The sequence below is a fragment of the Pezoporus occidentalis genome, unplaced genomic scaffold (genome assembly GCF_034315485.1).
Source record: "Pezoporus occidentalis ecotype Australia unplaced genomic scaffold, CSIRO_AGI_Poc_V1 ctg95, whole genome shotgun sequence".
NCBI lineage: Eukaryota > Metazoa > Chordata > Aves > Psittaciformes > Psittacidae > Pezoporus > Pezoporus occidentalis.
The window spans coordinates 2,889,299-2,906,840 of NW_026916315.1; the positions used below are offsets into that span (position 1 = coordinate 2,889,299).

General features: G+C 41.2%; 1 protein-coding gene across 1 annotated transcript; it reads right to left on the reverse strand.

Moving 5' to 3' along the window:
* Positions 1 to 5,877: 5,877 nt before the first annotated feature.
* On the reverse strand, positions 5,878 to 13,892 carry PTGS2 (prostaglandin-endoperoxide synthase 2). The gene is made up of 10 exons (XM_062606273.1): positions 13,665 to 13,892; positions 13,113 to 13,229; positions 12,858 to 13,001; positions 12,224 to 12,367; positions 11,667 to 11,848; positions 10,760 to 10,843; positions 10,338 to 10,584; positions 9,021 to 9,307; positions 8,715 to 8,862; positions 5,878 to 8,567 (listed from the first exon to the last, which is right to left on the reverse strand). The coding sequence occupies exons 1-10, from the start codon at positions 13,714 to 13,716 to the stop codon at positions 8,161 to 8,163; spliced, it is 1,812 nt and encodes a 603-aa protein (XP_062462257.1). The 5' UTR covers positions 13,717 to 13,892; the 3' UTR covers positions 5,878 to 8,160.
* Between the last annotated feature and the right edge of the window lie 3,650 nt (positions 13,893 to 17,542).

Below are 17,542 nucleotides of genomic sequence, written 5' to 3' on the forward strand. Positions count from 1 at the left end.
ATGGGAGACTAACTTGGTCTTCACAGAGTGCGTTCATATGCCTTCTAAATTTTCCCCAAAATGAAGCAAGCAATCTTTTTCTTTCTTCAGATTGAGGAAGAATGCACGGGAACTTCAGTACAATATTTTAGCCTTCATTGTCTATTGAGTAGGAGAGATTTGTAACTGAATTAAAACCATATCTGATTTAGAGTGAAAAAACATTCAAGCTTACTTACTATACAGTAATGTGAGATTGCTTTTGTGTTGATTTTATGTATCATAGAATCGTAGAATGGTTAGAGTTGGAAGGAACCTTAAAGATCATCTAGTTCCATGGGCAGGGACCTTCCACTAAACCAGGTTGCTCAAAAGCCCAGCCTGGCCTTGAACACTTCCAGAGGTGTCACATCTACAACTTGCCTGGGCAACCTGTGCCAGTGTCTCACCATCCTCAGTATAAAGGATTTCTTCCTAATATAAATCTAAATCTCCCTTCTTTCACTTTGAAGCCATTGCCCCATGTCCTATCACTACTTGCTTTTACTAAACATCCTTCTCCAGTGTTTTTGTAAGCCCCTTTTATGTACTGACAGCTTCTCTAATAAGGTCTCCAAAGAGCTCTCTCCTCTCTAGGCAAAAGAAGCTCAACTCTCTCAGCCTGTCTTCATAGGAGAGGTGCTCCAGCCCTCTGATCATCTTCATGGTCCTCTTATGGACCTGCTCCAACAGGTCCATATTCTTCTTATGTTGGGGGCCCCAGAGCTGGACACAATACTCCAGGTGGAGTCTCACGAAAGCAGAATAGAGGGGCAGAATCACCTCCCTCTAACTGCTCCTTTTGATGCAGTCCAGGACATTGTTTGCTTTCTGGGCTGTAAGCTCACAACTTCAGGGCATGTTGATCTTTTCATCAGTCAACACTCAAGTCATTCTCTTCAGGACTGCTCTCAATCCAGACTCTGCCCAGCCTGTATTGGTGATTGGGATTGCCCTGATCCAGGTGCAGGACCTTGCACTTGGTCTTGCTGAGCTTCATGAGGTTTGTACTGGCCCATTCTCTAGCCTGCCAAGGTCCGTTTGGATAGCACCCCTTCCCTCCAGCATATTTTGGTTGATCTATAGAAGAACCTTCCATTTCACGGTCAGGTTGGGAAATCTTTTATTCACCATTAAGAGAGTCATAAGGGCAAACACCAAAACATTTCACCTAACAAACAGTGAAAAGAAGCTGGTTTTATTGTCCCAGGTCTGGAAATACATCCTGAATTTGTCTGAAATTCTACCAATTTGTTTGTCACTGAGAAAATGAAGTCAATTTATAATTCAGAAATGCATTTTTTTTTCCTGCTTTCACTGAAATTCTCTATACTCAAAAATCCTCAGCCCTGATTTACTTGTAATGGCCTCTACTTCCTTGCCTCATTCAACACAATACCTTTTTTACAGCTTCTCTAAGATGTGATTGGATCATCTTCTGTTACATCCCAGCCTTATGTAAGAACTAGTATTTCACAGCTGAGCAAGCTCAACGCAGTTTTGTTTTAATTATTACTTATGACTGCTACTTAGCAACTCTGCATTATTTGTTATGCAGGATTAATTAAAATTGTCTAGGCAACAGGCTTGAAAGCCACAACTGAAAGGATATAGAGTTGTGTCAGTTCTCAGGGTAAAGTTTTGAAGGTGCAGGAGGACGTAGCTGGAGTCAGCATTGCGGCTTTTAGCCATGTTTTGTTGCTCTGTCATGGTTCACTGAAGCTTTTCTGGGATTAAAATCATACTGAACAATCGATGCTTTTGCAGTCTCACAGAGCTGGGCTTTTATACCAAAGTAAACTTACACCAAGTCTCAGGGTCTTTGTCTTACCTCCTGTCTCTGAAGACCGGTCAGCGTAAATTCAGAAATACCCTTATTAGCAGCCACACATTATGGCATTACGCTAAAGCCAGAATGACTTGCACAATGTTTCCTTGATGAATACTTATGAAAATATTTTCTTTGGGTAGATCTTAGTGGTATAGGGGAAAGCAAGATGAGATGACACATCGTCTGGGGAACATGCCATCTCCAACTGCCACCTGGCTGCTCCACCATGCTCAGTGTGATGGGCATTGTTTTCACATTTTTGTCCATTTCAAGGGGTGTGTGCTTAAAAAGTTTCATGTGCTCTCATAGCAAAGTCTACCACAAATGCAGTCCTTTTGTGGAAAATGAATGGGTGTTAAAATTACCTGTCAGCAGGGCAGGTTTGAACAAGGATGCTTGCACACACCTATATCCACTACTGTGTAAGCCTGAAGTAATGAACTACACCTGGTTACTGTGAAAAAATTAAGTCCAGAGCAAGAATGCATTTCCCGCAGGATACTCCTTTACTTTTTGCAAGTTTTTTTGGCTTAGAGATGGAAGCATGAACTACTACTGTCCTGCATTAAACAAAGATGGGGGGGACTTGTCAAGCAGGCTGCTGCTAGTTATGTGATACTTTGTATTTTCCCAGTGCCCTTCTGGTAGCAGCTACTAATTAACAACAAAAAACCAGGAGATTACAGTTTGTTAGAAGATACAATGTATTTTCAACTTTCTGTAGACAGGCCCTGCGGTGGGCTTGATGCTCAGATGGCATGCAGTGGGTTGGTTTGGAAGTAGATGCTTTGAATAGTATTTGACTTCCACCTCCAGGTTTGGGGTTTCCATGCTTTCGTTTCTATCTGATGGCTAATACCCACTTGCTCAGAACTGAGGACAAGCAACCGGCATGAGTCAAACCTTGAGCGCTTTGTACTCTGCCCTCTCCCAATGGTAAACTGTTGAGATCTCACAAGCTTTAATATCCTTTACTGGTGGCACTCAGCTCCCAGTTTGACCAGGCCACCTGTGACTGTCTGGTTTCCCAAGCTTTAGTGTGGCTGTAAGTGAATGCTGTGCTTTTCAGTATGGATTCAGGATTTTCATTAAAGAAAATCCATGTAAGGAAAATTTGTGAATTTCTTGGGCTACCGTTTTCCTTCTCACTTTGTTGACATCTGTGTTCTTGTTTGTCTCATTCCTGAACAGCAGAGGAGGAATGCAGTGGTTGGTGGGGTTTTTTTGGTTGTGATCAGTTTCTTGACAATTTCAGTGAAAATGTCTAGAGTTACAGAGTAAGTAAGAACATAAGTCACAGGAAATTTTATGCTAATTTTAGAAAATAAGTATCAAAGGGAAAAAAGTGCAACTTGAAACCAATCATGTTGCCTATCAGTATGATGTTATTTCCAAACTGAAACTCCACATTAAAGGAAGAGGAGCATTCAGATCTTTCCAATGAGATTTTTTCCCATATGATTTTTCTTTGTGATGCTGCTGTATTTCTGCCTTGTGTGGCTCTTTTCATGCCTTTTAGCAAAAAGTTTAGGATCTCTCCATTCACTTCCTTTTCCATATTTAGAGTATATAGGTAGAGCCTGCTCCTTTCTGTCATATATATATATATATGAGAGTGTATATATATGAGTATATATATATATATATTCTTACAACTTGCAGATTCTTTTCCTTTCTGGTCTTCCAAAGGAAAGAGTACATCTTTGCATTAAGCTTTTCCAGAGCTGTTCACCTATTTCAGTGGGTGTGAGCAGGCAAGGAACGAGTGATATGTCCATTCCCCTCTACATGGGTTTCCCTCTCTCCTTCCTGTCCTTTCTGCACCTTGGTCAAACTACCTGTTAACTTTTCTGGATTGCTGCTGAAAGCTGAAGGAGTATTCTGTTGCAAAGCAGAAGCCGCTTGTGATAGAAATGCTTCCTGAAATCTAGGTGAAGCAGATGTCTTGGGAGCATCAGTGCTTCAGTCAGTGCACCTCCGGTGAGCATATCAGAAGTAATAATCCTGGTCAGATGCCTGCGGGGCTCCGACTCAGCATCCATAAAGACCTCTTACACAGTAGGCAAGCAAGCCAATAATGAAAGGCAAAAGCCCTTGGTAAAGGTGATGGTGTATAGTTACCTGCTTCCAAAGCGCAGAGCTCTTGTAGTCTTTGATGGACTTCCCCTCCAAGGGCATGACTTAAATGCTGAGGCCCCCTCCTTTACTGCATTGCCTTGGGTGAAACAGTTACCTCAGCCCAGGTTGGAGAGCAAGTATCTCATAGGGCAAGTTTCCTCTGAGGAACATTCTTGCCTTTTGTATCATCAGGACATGCCCCTGCTCAGAGGGAAGGAGGAGCTGCTCCATGATCAAGCTATCTCATCCATCGTGTGCTGAATCCATCTGGACTGGCCCTTCCCTAATTAGGGTAGCAGTCACCTGAAACACCTTCTCTGTGAATGACCTCACTGCTGCCTTCATGCTGCCACGCTTCCCCATGCAGTGCCTCGCCATGCTGGCAGCAGCAGCCAAACCCATGCTTCTCCTGAAGTTGTTTTTGCTCACTCCCTCTCTCCATTTCCCCTCAAAAAAGAAACATGTAAGAAATGAATTAACTTGTCAAGCAGAGTTGGCTGGCTATTAAAGAAAAAAAAAAAAGCCACATTCCTCATACATGGTCTGCACATGCCTCTGTTCACCCATAGCCTCCACATCCAGCCAGGTGAGGGACTGAAGTGATGCTCTTGGAAGGGTCCTCAAAACATTGCTTTTTTTTTGAGCTGAAGATGGTCACTGAAGTGATGAAGACTGAGTTTTAAGCTGAGGGGAACAGCTGGAAGTGTTTAGGTTCCTGGGTACAATAAGTAAGGGAACTGTACAGTGGTGATGGAAAGGAGCTACATGTTCTCAGGGCTGGAGTACTGTTGGGTATATGAAGTTGTGTGTCACTGGGATGAGCCTTAGACCAAAGACCATTTTGTGTGGCTGGAAGGAAGGTGGCTCTGGGTGAAGGACTGTGGCTATGGGGCTGATCACTTATGAACAAACTGTGAGAGGACAGGGCACCGATAGTGGGATGGGGGAGTATTTGACACAGTTAACAATGGGATGATAGTGGGAGCTGAGCGCAAAAGGGTGCATGAGGTGACATTTGTTCGGTGTCTGGGTGGAGGTGGTAGGAGATGACTGAAACAGTACAAAGTGCATAATCCCCTCAGTTGTCTTCTTCATAGCTTCCCCTCATTCCTTATCAGAGATGAAAACATAAGGAAGAAACTGATGACCTTGGAGATGCTCCTTGTACAAGAGGAACATATTGCACCAACTCGTGCAATTCCTGCCTCTGTTATTTTATTAAGCACACCACTGCTTCTCTTAACCCCACTGCCCATCTTTCTAGCTTGCATGACTCTGCAAAGTTAGCCAGTAACTGTGATGATGATAACAAAGCAGGACCCTTATGTAAAAGGAAAGCAGTCAGTGAAGAAGTGGATGTCACAGCTTCAGAATTTCCTGTCTGAATACAGGGACAAGCTACCACTGCTGAAAACTCACTCAAGTGCAAAGGACTTGTGCAGTGGTTGTTTGTATGCTGAAGTGGTTTCACCTCATGAAGCATGCTAAGCTTGAAGAGAAAGATCTACGGCCTGTTCTGACTTAGGAAAGTCTTAGCACCTAGAGTGGTAAAGGCAGGTTGGTTACACGAACTTGCTGTTGTGCATTTCTGATATTGTACTTCCCCTCTAAATCACCTACATCCTCAAGAGGCACCAATGGTGGCATCTTCACTGTTGGGGTATAGCAGCTGGCTTCTCTAACTCTGTCATAGTGAAATCCTGCCCGTTGGTTACCAGTGAAAAGGAAAAACCCTAGACAACATATTTGGATGATCTAAGTTACAGGCACATAGATCTGAGAATTTATACAAGATAATTTAATGCTGTTTAATTGCCTAGAATTCCCCATTTAATCCTGAGTGGCAAATAAAGTGAAAGAATTATTTCATACTAAATACGGCTGAAGGAAATCACACACAAATAAGCCCATACAGGAAATGTTTTCAATTTATTTATATAAACAATTGCATTTTAAAAACATTATTGTCCTACAAAAATAAAATGAAAAACAATTCACAGACTTTTAAAATAAATAATCTCAAACATACATATTTATCATAAGCAACTTGAACCCAGCCAAACCCAGCAGGTTGGGTCAAAGATGAGTGACTGTTGAAATGTGGCTGCAGAGTACAAAACACAGTGAACATGATTCTGTTCTGAAGCAGCTTATAACTTAACTCAAATTACATGGTCTGAGGAATTCCTCTATTACATGCCCTAAAATAACTAGATCTGTCCAGACTCGCCTCCCTTTGACTCTAAGCCAAACACTTTTCCTTGTTACTAATAGAAGGGTGCTCTGAAGTGTGTTCCAGAGACGGATCTGAATAATAATTACATATTTATCAAGTGTCCAAGCAGTTTTCACTTATGAGCAAATACAGTACTAACCACCTTTTAATACAAGGTTATTGAAAATTTTCCCTTCTTCATGCTTCAAACAGAAGAAGGAAAACAAATGACCTTCTTTCTCTCAAAGCATTCATACCAAAGACCACCTCAAATCAGTCACTTGTACTGACTGCTACAGGAGATCTTGATTCAGCTATTCACACTAAAAATTACAAACTTACACATCAAAAGGTAATTGGCCTCTTTAAATAAATGAACAGAAACAGAAGTCACAGTCAAACTATACTACTGCCATAGCCATTACAACATACAAGCCTCTAGAAATGTTTGAGAGATTCATGTGAAATATAAAAACTCAAGTCCTTTTCCAGAAGTAGTCAAGAAATTTTGGGCAGAGGCACATAATAGCGGGGTGCTGCTCTATTCCAGTCTGAAGTGACTTTTCTTTTTATCTATAGTTCCCAAGCTGCTTTTAGGGGAGGATCATCTTCTACATTTCCTCTCTAGAAATTAGAAAAAAAAAAAAAAAATACCCTTACATGCAAAGTTTAAAGTGGTGGTACAAGAACCTGTGTAGCTCCTTATGTACCCAGGCAGGACTACATAGTTTAGTGCTGGATCAGGACAAATATGTCTAGGAGATTCTGTGCTAGCTAGCCAGCTTTAAATAAGCTTAAGTCACTTAAAATGCCTTTGTTTATAAGATATAACCAAAACATTATCCCTCTTCCCCCCAGTAAATACAACTGTAAGTCACAAATATAGCTTGTGTACATAGATATAAGCTACCTTCAAGTCTTGGTGCCTTGAAGTTTTGCTAGACCTACTCTATATTCATTTCTCTGCTGTGCGACTTTACACAGCTTCTCAGTTTTTCACTATTCCCCAAGAATCTGGGGTTTGGGTACTAAAAGCTATACTATAGTCACATCCTTATCTAAAGCCATACTGTTCATTTGTCCTTAAAGTGACAAAGATCAAAATTGTATTATCAAGTAGACCAGATAACTACAGCTACAAAAAGAATACCAATAATTTGGACTAAGTTTAAGACCTCCCCAAGCTTGCATGATAAAACATCTGAAGCAAGATACAAGCAGCCTTGTATTGCAGCATGACAGTCAGTTATTTCTAAGCTCAGTACCTGTTATTATCTTCTTACACAAATAATACATCTATGACATATGCTTCAAGAACAAGTAGTATACAAAAGAAGTTCCATTTTCTTTAAATAAATTAAAAAAAGTATAATGCCACATGAAAATAGATTTACACATAAAACCAAACATAAGTTACTATACAAAGTGCCTTATTTGCAATAAGGGAGAGGTAGTATCAACAATGAATGCAACGCATTTTCTGACTTGACATGATTAAGTCTCGAGTATATGTACATTTGTTAATCTTTGAGTGCTGATATTGAATTCATAATCTTTTATGGCAGTTTTCATTAAGGCAATTTTTTCTTGTACTTTTAGTTCAATGGCCTGTGTAAGAAGTTGCTGAGGCAGTAACTTGCTTTTGTAGTGTTATGTGACCTATCAATGAAGAGACAAAAACCCCACTAACACTCTTTGTCAAGTATTAAAACAACATAAAAAAAAGTTGGAACCTTTGTCCACTTTGGAATACATAGTTCTGTTACAGAAGACTTTAAACAAGGGATTCAGCACTGTAGAGCTCAAACACAGAAAATCCCTTTTGTAAGTAGAAGCTTTACCGAGTAAGGCATCTAGGGCAACCCCCAGAATGAAGATGCTCAAGTTTTTGGGGGGTTTTCCCCCCTCTTTTTTAAAAAGACACTTTAAGCCATAAATAGAATAAATTATATAGTTAAATAAATAAATAGATGGATTTTTACAACTCAGTAGATCGTTCTTTCAGTAGTACTGTGGGATTGATGTCTTCCATTGCTGTTTTTGAGGTACTAACATTAATAGTTGCCTCTGTGGGTTCAGGATTTAAGATGTGGAAAGCTGTGAAGGGACAGCCTTTCACATTGTTGCAGATGAGCTTCTGTAAGGATGCAGTATTGATTATTTCAAATCCAACTTTTCCACCAAAGGTGCTAGGCTTCCAGTACTCAGGGGAGCAGATGGCATTTCCCATGAGTCCTTTCAGAGAGAATGGTGCTCCAATTTCCACCATTGTTTCACCGAAGATGGCACCTGGTCGTGGCTTTTCTACAAGAAGGCCTGGGTACAGCTCCATAGCATCAATGTCTCCATAAAGCTCTTCCAGTTCCGCTGCCATTTCTTTTTCTCCTGTAATTGATTAGTAAAAAACATAAGTGGAAAAATCCTATTTTCCTTGCAAGACTGTCCTGCTCAAGCCAGTAACAACACTGTAGGACTCTGTTGGCCATTTTAAGAAGAGAGCCCTTGTTTGTTAGAAAGGATGAACACTGTTACCTGTAAGTTCTTCAAATGATTTGAATGGTTTTAACATGAAGCGTTTCCTGTACTCATTCAAGGACTGGTATCTCATTTGTCTGCTTTGGTCAATTGAAGCCTTTGCTACTTTCTGTACTGCAGCAGGAACGTTTTTCCCACCAGCAACCTATTTAATAGAGATGAAAAGTAGTAAGATCTCCCAGTAAGAGTGATGATGAAGTTGTGCCTTTATAGTATCAGTTTTTGATAGCTTTATCTTACCCCCTTGTCCCACCCCTAGTTTACATCTCTGTTAGTTCACTAGCAACTTGAGAGAGTACCTACCCTGCCAGCACTTTGCTTGGAGAAAGATTTCACCATATGGGAAAGACCATGTTCCAGCATTATGGAGTTGTTGTAGAGGAACTGCTGGAAAGTGTACTCCTGGTCATGTATTTGGAAAGTGTCAGGCAGAAGTGGGTGCCAGTGGTAGAGAGTATTGAATTCAGCTGCAATTCGGTTCTGGTATTGAAATCGCTGGTTGAACAGCAGCTCAGGATCAAACTTGAGTTTGAAGTGGTAGCCACTCAAGTGTTGTACATAGTCCTCAATAACGATCTTGATTGTTTCTCCTGTTGGGCAATGAAACAGAGGAGGACATTGGTACCAATTGCCTCACAAAATTTAGATGATTCCTCTGCTCAGAGAAAATACCATTTCTGAACCGTTCTTAAAAAAACCCTCCAGACCTATAATGAGCAGGGTAACACACTCTTCAACATTGTTGTCTGTTCCAGAAAAGAATTCATCTAGTTTACATGATTAAGGGGTGAAGCAGTACTTTAAGATTCCAAATTTTTTTTTGCTGTGGTAGAGAAGCATTTTCTACAGGCTGCTTCCCTCACCCCAGACACACTTCCTTGTATGTTCCACAGAACAGCACACATCAGTATCTACACTGTGTTCAGTTATACAATACTCTCTAGGGTGGATTTAGGGGATAACGAAGAAAGTTGGTATCTAAAAGCAACTGTCAGCTTCTGAGCTGCTTAATAGCACTGTCTTGGTTTACAGTTTCAGTCAGTTTGGGCAAAGTCTTTTCAAGCTTATTGTACATCACAATGTGCAGAAGGCTAAATACCACTGAACAGACAGACAAATATGTAGAATTACATTTTACACAACTTCCTGAACATTAAACAAACACAGCTGTTCTTTTAAAGCATACCTGAACTGACTCAACTCCAAGGGAAAAAAAAAAAAACAAACAAAAACTAACAGCAAAAAACCAAACAACACAAAAAAACCCCCCACAAGATCCAAGAAACTGAGGTCACCTAGCCTTACATGCTTTCTCTGAGAAATGAGCCTTATCTTCCTGCTTTTTCACAGCTTTCAGTTCTGTTTCCATTTGATAAGGGAATTAAGTATCACTTAGCTCAGTTTTATTCAGTTCTCTCTTTAATATAGCTATACAGGAGGAAACTGTATCTCAATACAGTCCCAGTGACAGGTCAGGCAGCCTCAGATGCATGCCCTCATGTGCCAGTTTGAGTAATAGCTTTGCCTCTTACTACACCTACTGCATCTGTAGTAGATAACAGGTAGAATTGTCATGCACAAGAGAAGGTTAGAGTTGCATGTAGTAGAAGTGACACTCGCCTATCAATATGAGTCTAGTAGTCTGGAAAAGCTGCTCATCATCCCACTCAGGGTGCTCCTGTTTCAGGATGTCACAGACCCGGTTGTGCTCCCTCAGCCATATTGTAGCATACATCATCAAGCCTGGAACCAAACCAAACACTTCCTGCCCAACAGAAAACTGCAAGTGTTCTGGTATGTGAGGAGGGTAGATCATCTCTGCCTGAGTGTCCTTCACTGTTGGTGGATACATTTCTCCATCAATCATCTGCCAGAGGTAGGGAGAAAGAACAAGAGACTTGTAAGCCATGACGCTATGAGTTAACTTGTGTTGACTGTTACTACCAACTTGAGGCTTACTCTTTAGATCAGCCATGCACAGAGCACTTGTTTTAAGTACATGTCATGCAGTAAGAAGGCAGGGATTCTGAGATAAGACATACCTGGTATTTTAACTTTCCATCCTTCAGAAGTCTCAGTTTAAGTTGCCTCTCCAGAGTCTCTCCATAAATATGGTTTAAGTCAACCTATAAAATAAAATCATTTGCAACATGAAGCCAGCTCACATTTCTTGCTATTTTAGTATACGTCCCACTTCTATGGATGCCAATAGGAGTTCATCTCTTAGATGTTTACCCTTTAATTATATTATTATTACCACCTTATAAGTATCACGCACTGATATTTAAGATGAAGCCAAATTATTTCCTGGCAACTATAGCCATCTCTGCATAACAGCAAGTTTTTAAATTGATTGGCGATTTAAAAAGGACTCTGTTTAAAGTGTTGGCAGCTTTCTATTATGCAGAAAGGTCTTTATATACACACATATTTTATTGCTTTGTCTCAGACATACACATTGCTTATACTGAAGAACTCTTTGTCCAAAGTTTGCCTGTTTTATAGATAAAGATCCTAAACCAAGTCTGCTTTTGAAGTTCTTTTTAAACTAAGTCTCTTTGATTAGCAGCAGACAACATACTTTACAGTGCTGGGTACAGCTCTTTGCAACCGAGAAGTTCTAGATACTCACTAGATCTAACATGCTTTAGGTGATAGCAGAATCTTGGGAATAATAAAAAAGTCAAAGATCAATATGCAGATATTTTAACCAGAACCATGTGCTTTACATAAGTGGTTCTGACCCAGGACAAGATGTTATCAAGTGCTGGAATTTTGCCTAAGCAGAAACTACAGAGGGGATAAAGCCATTAGATTCTGGCAAGCAGTGCTGCAGAGTATGTGCACTAGTGTTTGTGTACCCTGACAACCTGCAAGATAGACCTTTATTGCCACTGAGCAGCTACAACGCTAAAGTGCTGTGTTCAAGTTACAGAGCTATGATCATACCCCATGGCCGAGACCTTTGGTGAAGCCAGGTCCTTTCTTGTGGTCCGTCTTGAAGAACTGATGAGTGAAGTGTTGGGCAAAGAATGTGAACATCACATTTGTGCCTTGTGGGTCAGGAATAAATTTTTTCCTTAGCAAAAACTTTTCCACAATCAGCTTTGAATCTGGGAGCTCTTTCTTACCTGCAAGAAATAGTGAAATATTCCAGACAACTATGTTTATGCAATACATAATTTTGTTCCTAACAAAAAGGCTTAAAACTGTCAATATATTATCAAGGGATAGCAGCATTAAAATGAGAGGAATTATCTGCTTCTCTATGATTACTTTCTTGATTTTGTTTGAAACTTCTGAATTCCCCAGTTTTAACATGTAACGCAGTGAGAGCCAACATAGTTATCTTTTACATCTTTACACAGTGTATCCAAACCAATGGCTATTCTTACAGTAACCTGCACTGAAAGAAGGCTATAAAAAGCAGAACTCATGGTATTTTCCAAGATAAGATAAATTGAAATTCCTAGAAGTGAACATTATGCATTTGGTTTTTTCCTTACCTTTCACACCCATTGGTGTTGGACAGTCAAGTCCTACTGGTGGAAGGCTTCTTGTGTAATAGGAAAGGTTGGAATAAGCTTCCCAGTTTTTGTAATTATAATCACTATTGTAAGTTGGTGGGCTGTCGATTAGATGTGATCTTGCTGAAAAAGAAAATGAAAAAAATTGCTTGGTTGTTTGTTGGTTTGTTTGGTCCCACCCCCCCTCCGCAAGCTGTATTTTAGTCTCAAAAAGTCACAAGGCCATATCTTTTCCATGTATTCTGGAAGCAGCTGCATTCATTGAGAAATTCCACACATATCTGCTACTGCTGGTAAATGGGATTACAGCTGCTGAATAACAGTACTGAGTCTCTGATTATCCACTGAATCCAGCAATTAACATGAGTAATTTAGTGCAAAGTTTATGCTAGCAAAATCCTGAATTCTATTAGAGATCAGAGCAAAATGCATCACCATTTCAAAGCATGTTTCATACAAATCTGCATCATGCAGGAGTCTCAAGTTGAATAGAGTGCTTTTACTTCAGTGCGATTTAGGTTGCTGACTTTATATACAGACTAATCAATCACCCTGGAGCTCTAGGAATGACTTCTGTCAGTTAAGAGGACTAGAAGAGAGAACTCATACTTACATGTTAATACATATCTCATAATAGCATCCCGTAAGAAAGGTATGTTGTTGATGATATTCCAGGCTCCTTTGAAGTGGGTGAGGATGTAGTGGACAGTGTTTGGTGAAGGTTTCAATGTCAGCCTCAGCCACGTGAAGAATTCCGCTGTGAGCATTAATGAAAAGATTATTGTAAATTAGCTATTGAGGATGACCTGCAATACTGGAATTTAATTATCAAATTTCAATTCCATGAAGAGAGATTTAGGATACTTACGTGTTGTACAGTTTTCCCCATAATACCCCGTCCTTGTACAGTCACATTCATACTGATCAAATCCTGTTGTCATACATACTCCTCTGTTCTGACAAGGGTTTGAGCAGCAAGGGTTGGCTAGAATGAAACCAAATGCTCCAATTAGCATTTTATATCCTTATACCAGTATTCTTATCTCACTAAGATAACTTATCAAACTTAGGTAGGCAATACCCTGAAGTTCAATGTTTATTGGGAAGACAGAGACCGCACAACGATTCACCCTAGCCTTTAAGCTGCTACAGGTAAGGGTTATTAGCAAAAGCATAGGAGTTTGTTTCCTGGCAATAGTAAATATCCTCAGAAGCGTTGGATTATCCAGCAAGAGGCCTAACATACTTTCTACTATATAGCAAGCACAGGAGAAATCACAAGAGACTACAGAACATTAGAAAAACCTTACAAATATTAATTCATTCGCAGCCGAAAAGAAACGCTCATCGATGGCTTAGATCAAGATTCACCCGGCGCCGGACCCGCTCCTGCCCCCGTGAGGGGAAGGAGGGGACTCACCTGCGTGGCTGGCAGCGAGGAGGACAGCCACCAGGGCGCAGGGTAGGATCATCTCCAGGCGGGGCTGTGGCGGGGGCTCTTGCTGTGTCTCAAGCTCTGCGGGTGCTCGGCGCCGAGAGCCCAATGCCGCTCCCAGGTAGGCGCCCGCCTATTTATGCCTGGCGCCGCCAGTGAGTCACTGGCTGTCCGTCCGCCCTCAGGAAACTACCACGAAATGGGATATTTCGCGCCGCTTCGTGCCTGCCCGCCCCGCCACCGCCCTCTGCCACCTGCAGTGAGCCCCGCCCCCGGGATGCCGTCATGCTGCTGCGGGGGGCGCTTGAGGTGGCGGCGAGCATGTGGAGGCCCCGTCCTCTTACCTCGGCTAAGCCTCCTCCGCGGCGGGTCGCGGTCTGCCAGCCGGGAGCCTCGGAGGGCTGAGGGGAGCCCCTGGGGGTAGTGGAGGACCCTGTCGGGAGCCCCCGCCCCTTTTGAGTCTCCGGTGGCTTTGGGGAAGAGGTGGGAGGCTCTTTTGGGGAGGCGGCTCCTCAGCGACCGGGCTTGCCCTGTACCCATCGCCGCCGCCGCCGGCGTCTCCTCAGGGCAGGGCGGCGGGAGCCACCCACGGGCTCCCCAGGGCTGACGGCGCTTCTCGGCGGCCGGCGTTGTGCCGAGCGACACAGGTGCGTGGTGTCTAGAGAGGTGCTGAAATACCACCCCCTATTCCCTCCTCTCCCCCCAAACTACGACTTTTCCCGGTAATGTTTCTTAATGCCTGTTCTCGCACCTGCCCGCTGTCGCCCCGTTTTCCCGGGAGAAAATGCGCTTTTCTGACTGAAAAAAACTGTCACCCTGCAGGAGAAATCTAATGGGCAAAAGGCACCGTGCCATTAGTATCCTGCTGACCTCCGGGTGCCCCCCAGTATGACATATCATTGAGCACTTTGGGGAACGTGGGGGTTAGCTTGTTAACGAGGTAATTTTAATATGTACGTTAAACAAGTGGTTGGAAGACTGTTTTTCCCCATATGTATGGAAGGAGGCTCACTGCAAGACTCTTGTGTTGCAAATGGATGTATGGGGAGAGGGGGATTAGAAAGGAATACTGAATGTATTTATTTCTAGGTATGTTTATGATGATACCAAATCCCGTTATTGGGCATCTTATTTTCAAATCACCAGTGACTTCTCTGCCGGCACTTTTGCTTTAAAATACCCCCCCCCCCCCCCCCCCCCCGCTGCTCTGTATAGTCGCTTTGTAAGCAAATCTTTGCTCATTTCCGTCAGATTTTGCCATTTGAAGATGCTTTACCTTTTTGTCATAGGTTATTTATTTTTTAATCAGTACGCTCTACTACTATTTTTAATCTTCATTGCGTGTGGAAAATGTCTTATGAAACAAGTAGGATGTAAGGCAGTTGTGTAATTCTCTACAGCGTGGTGCTGGGGGCTTGCTGCAGTCTTCCCATTGCTTGTACTTTCGCTCTCAATGTCAGTATTAAACAACAAAAAAATCCATTGCTGTTTCAGTAGCGGTATCTTTTGAGGTTCAAAGCTGATGGTGTTTAAAATTGCAAATCGGTGACTTTACAGAAAGTGGATTTGGTCCAGTTTAAACAAAATCTCATTTTTTGGCCCAGAAGAGCTGTGTTGTGGTTAGTGAATAATTTGTATACATCAGCAGGAGGTCATCCTAGATGTTTTAGACGATAGTGCACGAAAGTCTGTAATCACACGATCCTTCTGGCATAGGAAAAGGCTCATATTATATATTTATATGCGTATGTGTAAGAAAACTACTGGCTTTGGTCATACACTTGAAGCAGAGGATAGCTGTAGGCAGCCTGTTCCTATGTAAAGCATAAGTCGCTGCAGGTTGCAGCTACCTGTAAGTCTTGTAACTGTTACTCAGACTTATCAAGTGTGAAAGGGGAATGTTTTGTTTTTGCACTATGAGGGGTCATTAGCCAAATTGACTAACACAAAGCACTGGTAATGTCCAGTGGAATAGAGTATAGAAAGGGATATGTAGTAAGCACAATGCTGTAGATCAAGGGTTTTGCTTGGTAGATTTTAAATGTCCATTTTACAATGATTTTATTCTGTTTTACAAAGTTTTTATTGATGCTGTTAGGTAATAAATCTTTACTGAAATTACTAGGTGAGATACTACATTTTAATAAGGTAAGCAGGAAAATGTAAATCCAGAAAATGTTTCTAGGGTGTAGAACCAGCAGTGTTAAAGGGAAAAATGAGCTAATTATGTGCAGCTAGAGAATTATCCCTAACATGATACTACAGTGCTAATTATGTTATGGTTTGGAGTACCCTGAGGATATAGGTAGCTGATATTGCTTAAAGTTTTCAATTATGATAACTAACCAATGTGCAAACTGAGCAATAGAGCAAAACTTCAGTCTTGGCAGATGCTTCTCCTTAGGAAGCAGCGATTTTTGCAGCTGAAAAAAACAGCACACTTCACCTTCCACTCCACCCTACATATGGTACAACAGGAGCTCTCTGCAAGTCTGTTTTTGGTTGAGGAACTTCAGTTACACACCTGATAGCTGCAATATAACTGGAAGGATTCTTTAGCTTTCCAAGATGATGGAAAATGGGGTAAATATGATAGTGCTGTTTTTTATTGAAGGCTGCCCTTCCCCCCTTGTTGTTTTGGGACTGTCTATAGTAAAGAACTGGCTCTATGTTGGAACGGGAATTTCTCTTAAATTTGCTGTGGCAGATTTCACCACCAGGTGGAGATTTTAGGCATCAGCCAACAAATGCCTTTTTTTTTTGGTTTTGTTTTATTTGTTTTTTGCATATAAACTATCTTTGAAAAAAAAAACCAAAACCAAAATCCACACACATACACCCCCCCCAAAAAAAAAAACAACAAAACAACAAGAAAACCCACCAACAACCAGCGTTATTTTTACTTCTGCAATAGTTATTTTAAGTACCCTTTTGTCCAAATGAAAGCAGCCTGTTGAACAAGTGTAGCTAATTTTATATTGGATTAAATTTGTGGAGGAGGTGATTCTCTGAAAGCTCTTTGTTCCTGTTTCTATTTCAGGTTTAACTGCATACAGAGGTTACATATGGAATATACCGAATTCACACTTCTTTCCTGAGATCAGGTTATTGCTTCCCTAAGGTGAAGTTTCAGGATAGTATTAGCAGAAGATACAACAACCCATAAGGGTCAACATGCTTCAGTAATGCCACTAAGAGAAGCGGAGGTGGAGCAGCATCCCGGAAATGTTGTCCCATGGCACTGGTGCTACTCCATTTTTGCACTGACCCCTGTAAAGATAAGGCAACTGCCGTTGTTTTCATAATAAAGATTTTTCAGAGATGGCATTTCTGTGGAAGGGAGATGAAAGCTTTGTAAAGCCTATCATGTGTCCTCTTGCAAGGCATCTACAACCTTTAAGCACATATTTCTAAGAAAGAAGATCTTTCCAGCAAATACATTACCTACTCCCCCCAGTTTATTTTTCTTAGTATTGTCATGTAGCCATGTTTCAGTGGGAAAAATTAGTACATTCTCCTCAGAAATATTTGCACTCCAAAACTGAAATTCAGCTTTGCTGTTCTGGGACATTTTGTAATAACTGCAGATGGAAATTATACTTCTATACATAGTGAATTACAAGCTAATACAGATTGGGTTCCCCCCCCCCCCCGTCTTTGACAACTTCTAAAGAAGCAGGATTCACTGAGTATTACTGTCCTATTTTGCTGGATGTTTGTTTCTTATTGTACGACATGATAAATGATGATATCCAGCTCATTTTTGCTCTTTTTACTATTTAGATTATAATTTATCTCAGAATAAGCTCTATTAATTTAATAATTTACAGTCCAAGCCACATAAAGCTGTGCTTTGTAACTGA

Coding starts and splice junctions, on each gene's coding strand:
- PTGS2 (XM_062606273.1), bottom strand. CDS start 13,716: ATGATCCTACCCTGCGCCCTGGTGGCTGTCCTCCTCGCTGCCAGCCAC. Junction 12,368..12,857: donor TATGAGATATGTATTAACAT/GTAAGTATGAGT, acceptor TTTCTTTTTCAG/CAAGATCACATCTAATCGAC. Junction 11,849..12,223: donor AACACCAATGGGTGTGAAAG/GTAAGGAAAAAA, acceptor TATTTCTTGCAG/GTAAGAAAGAGCTCCCAGAT.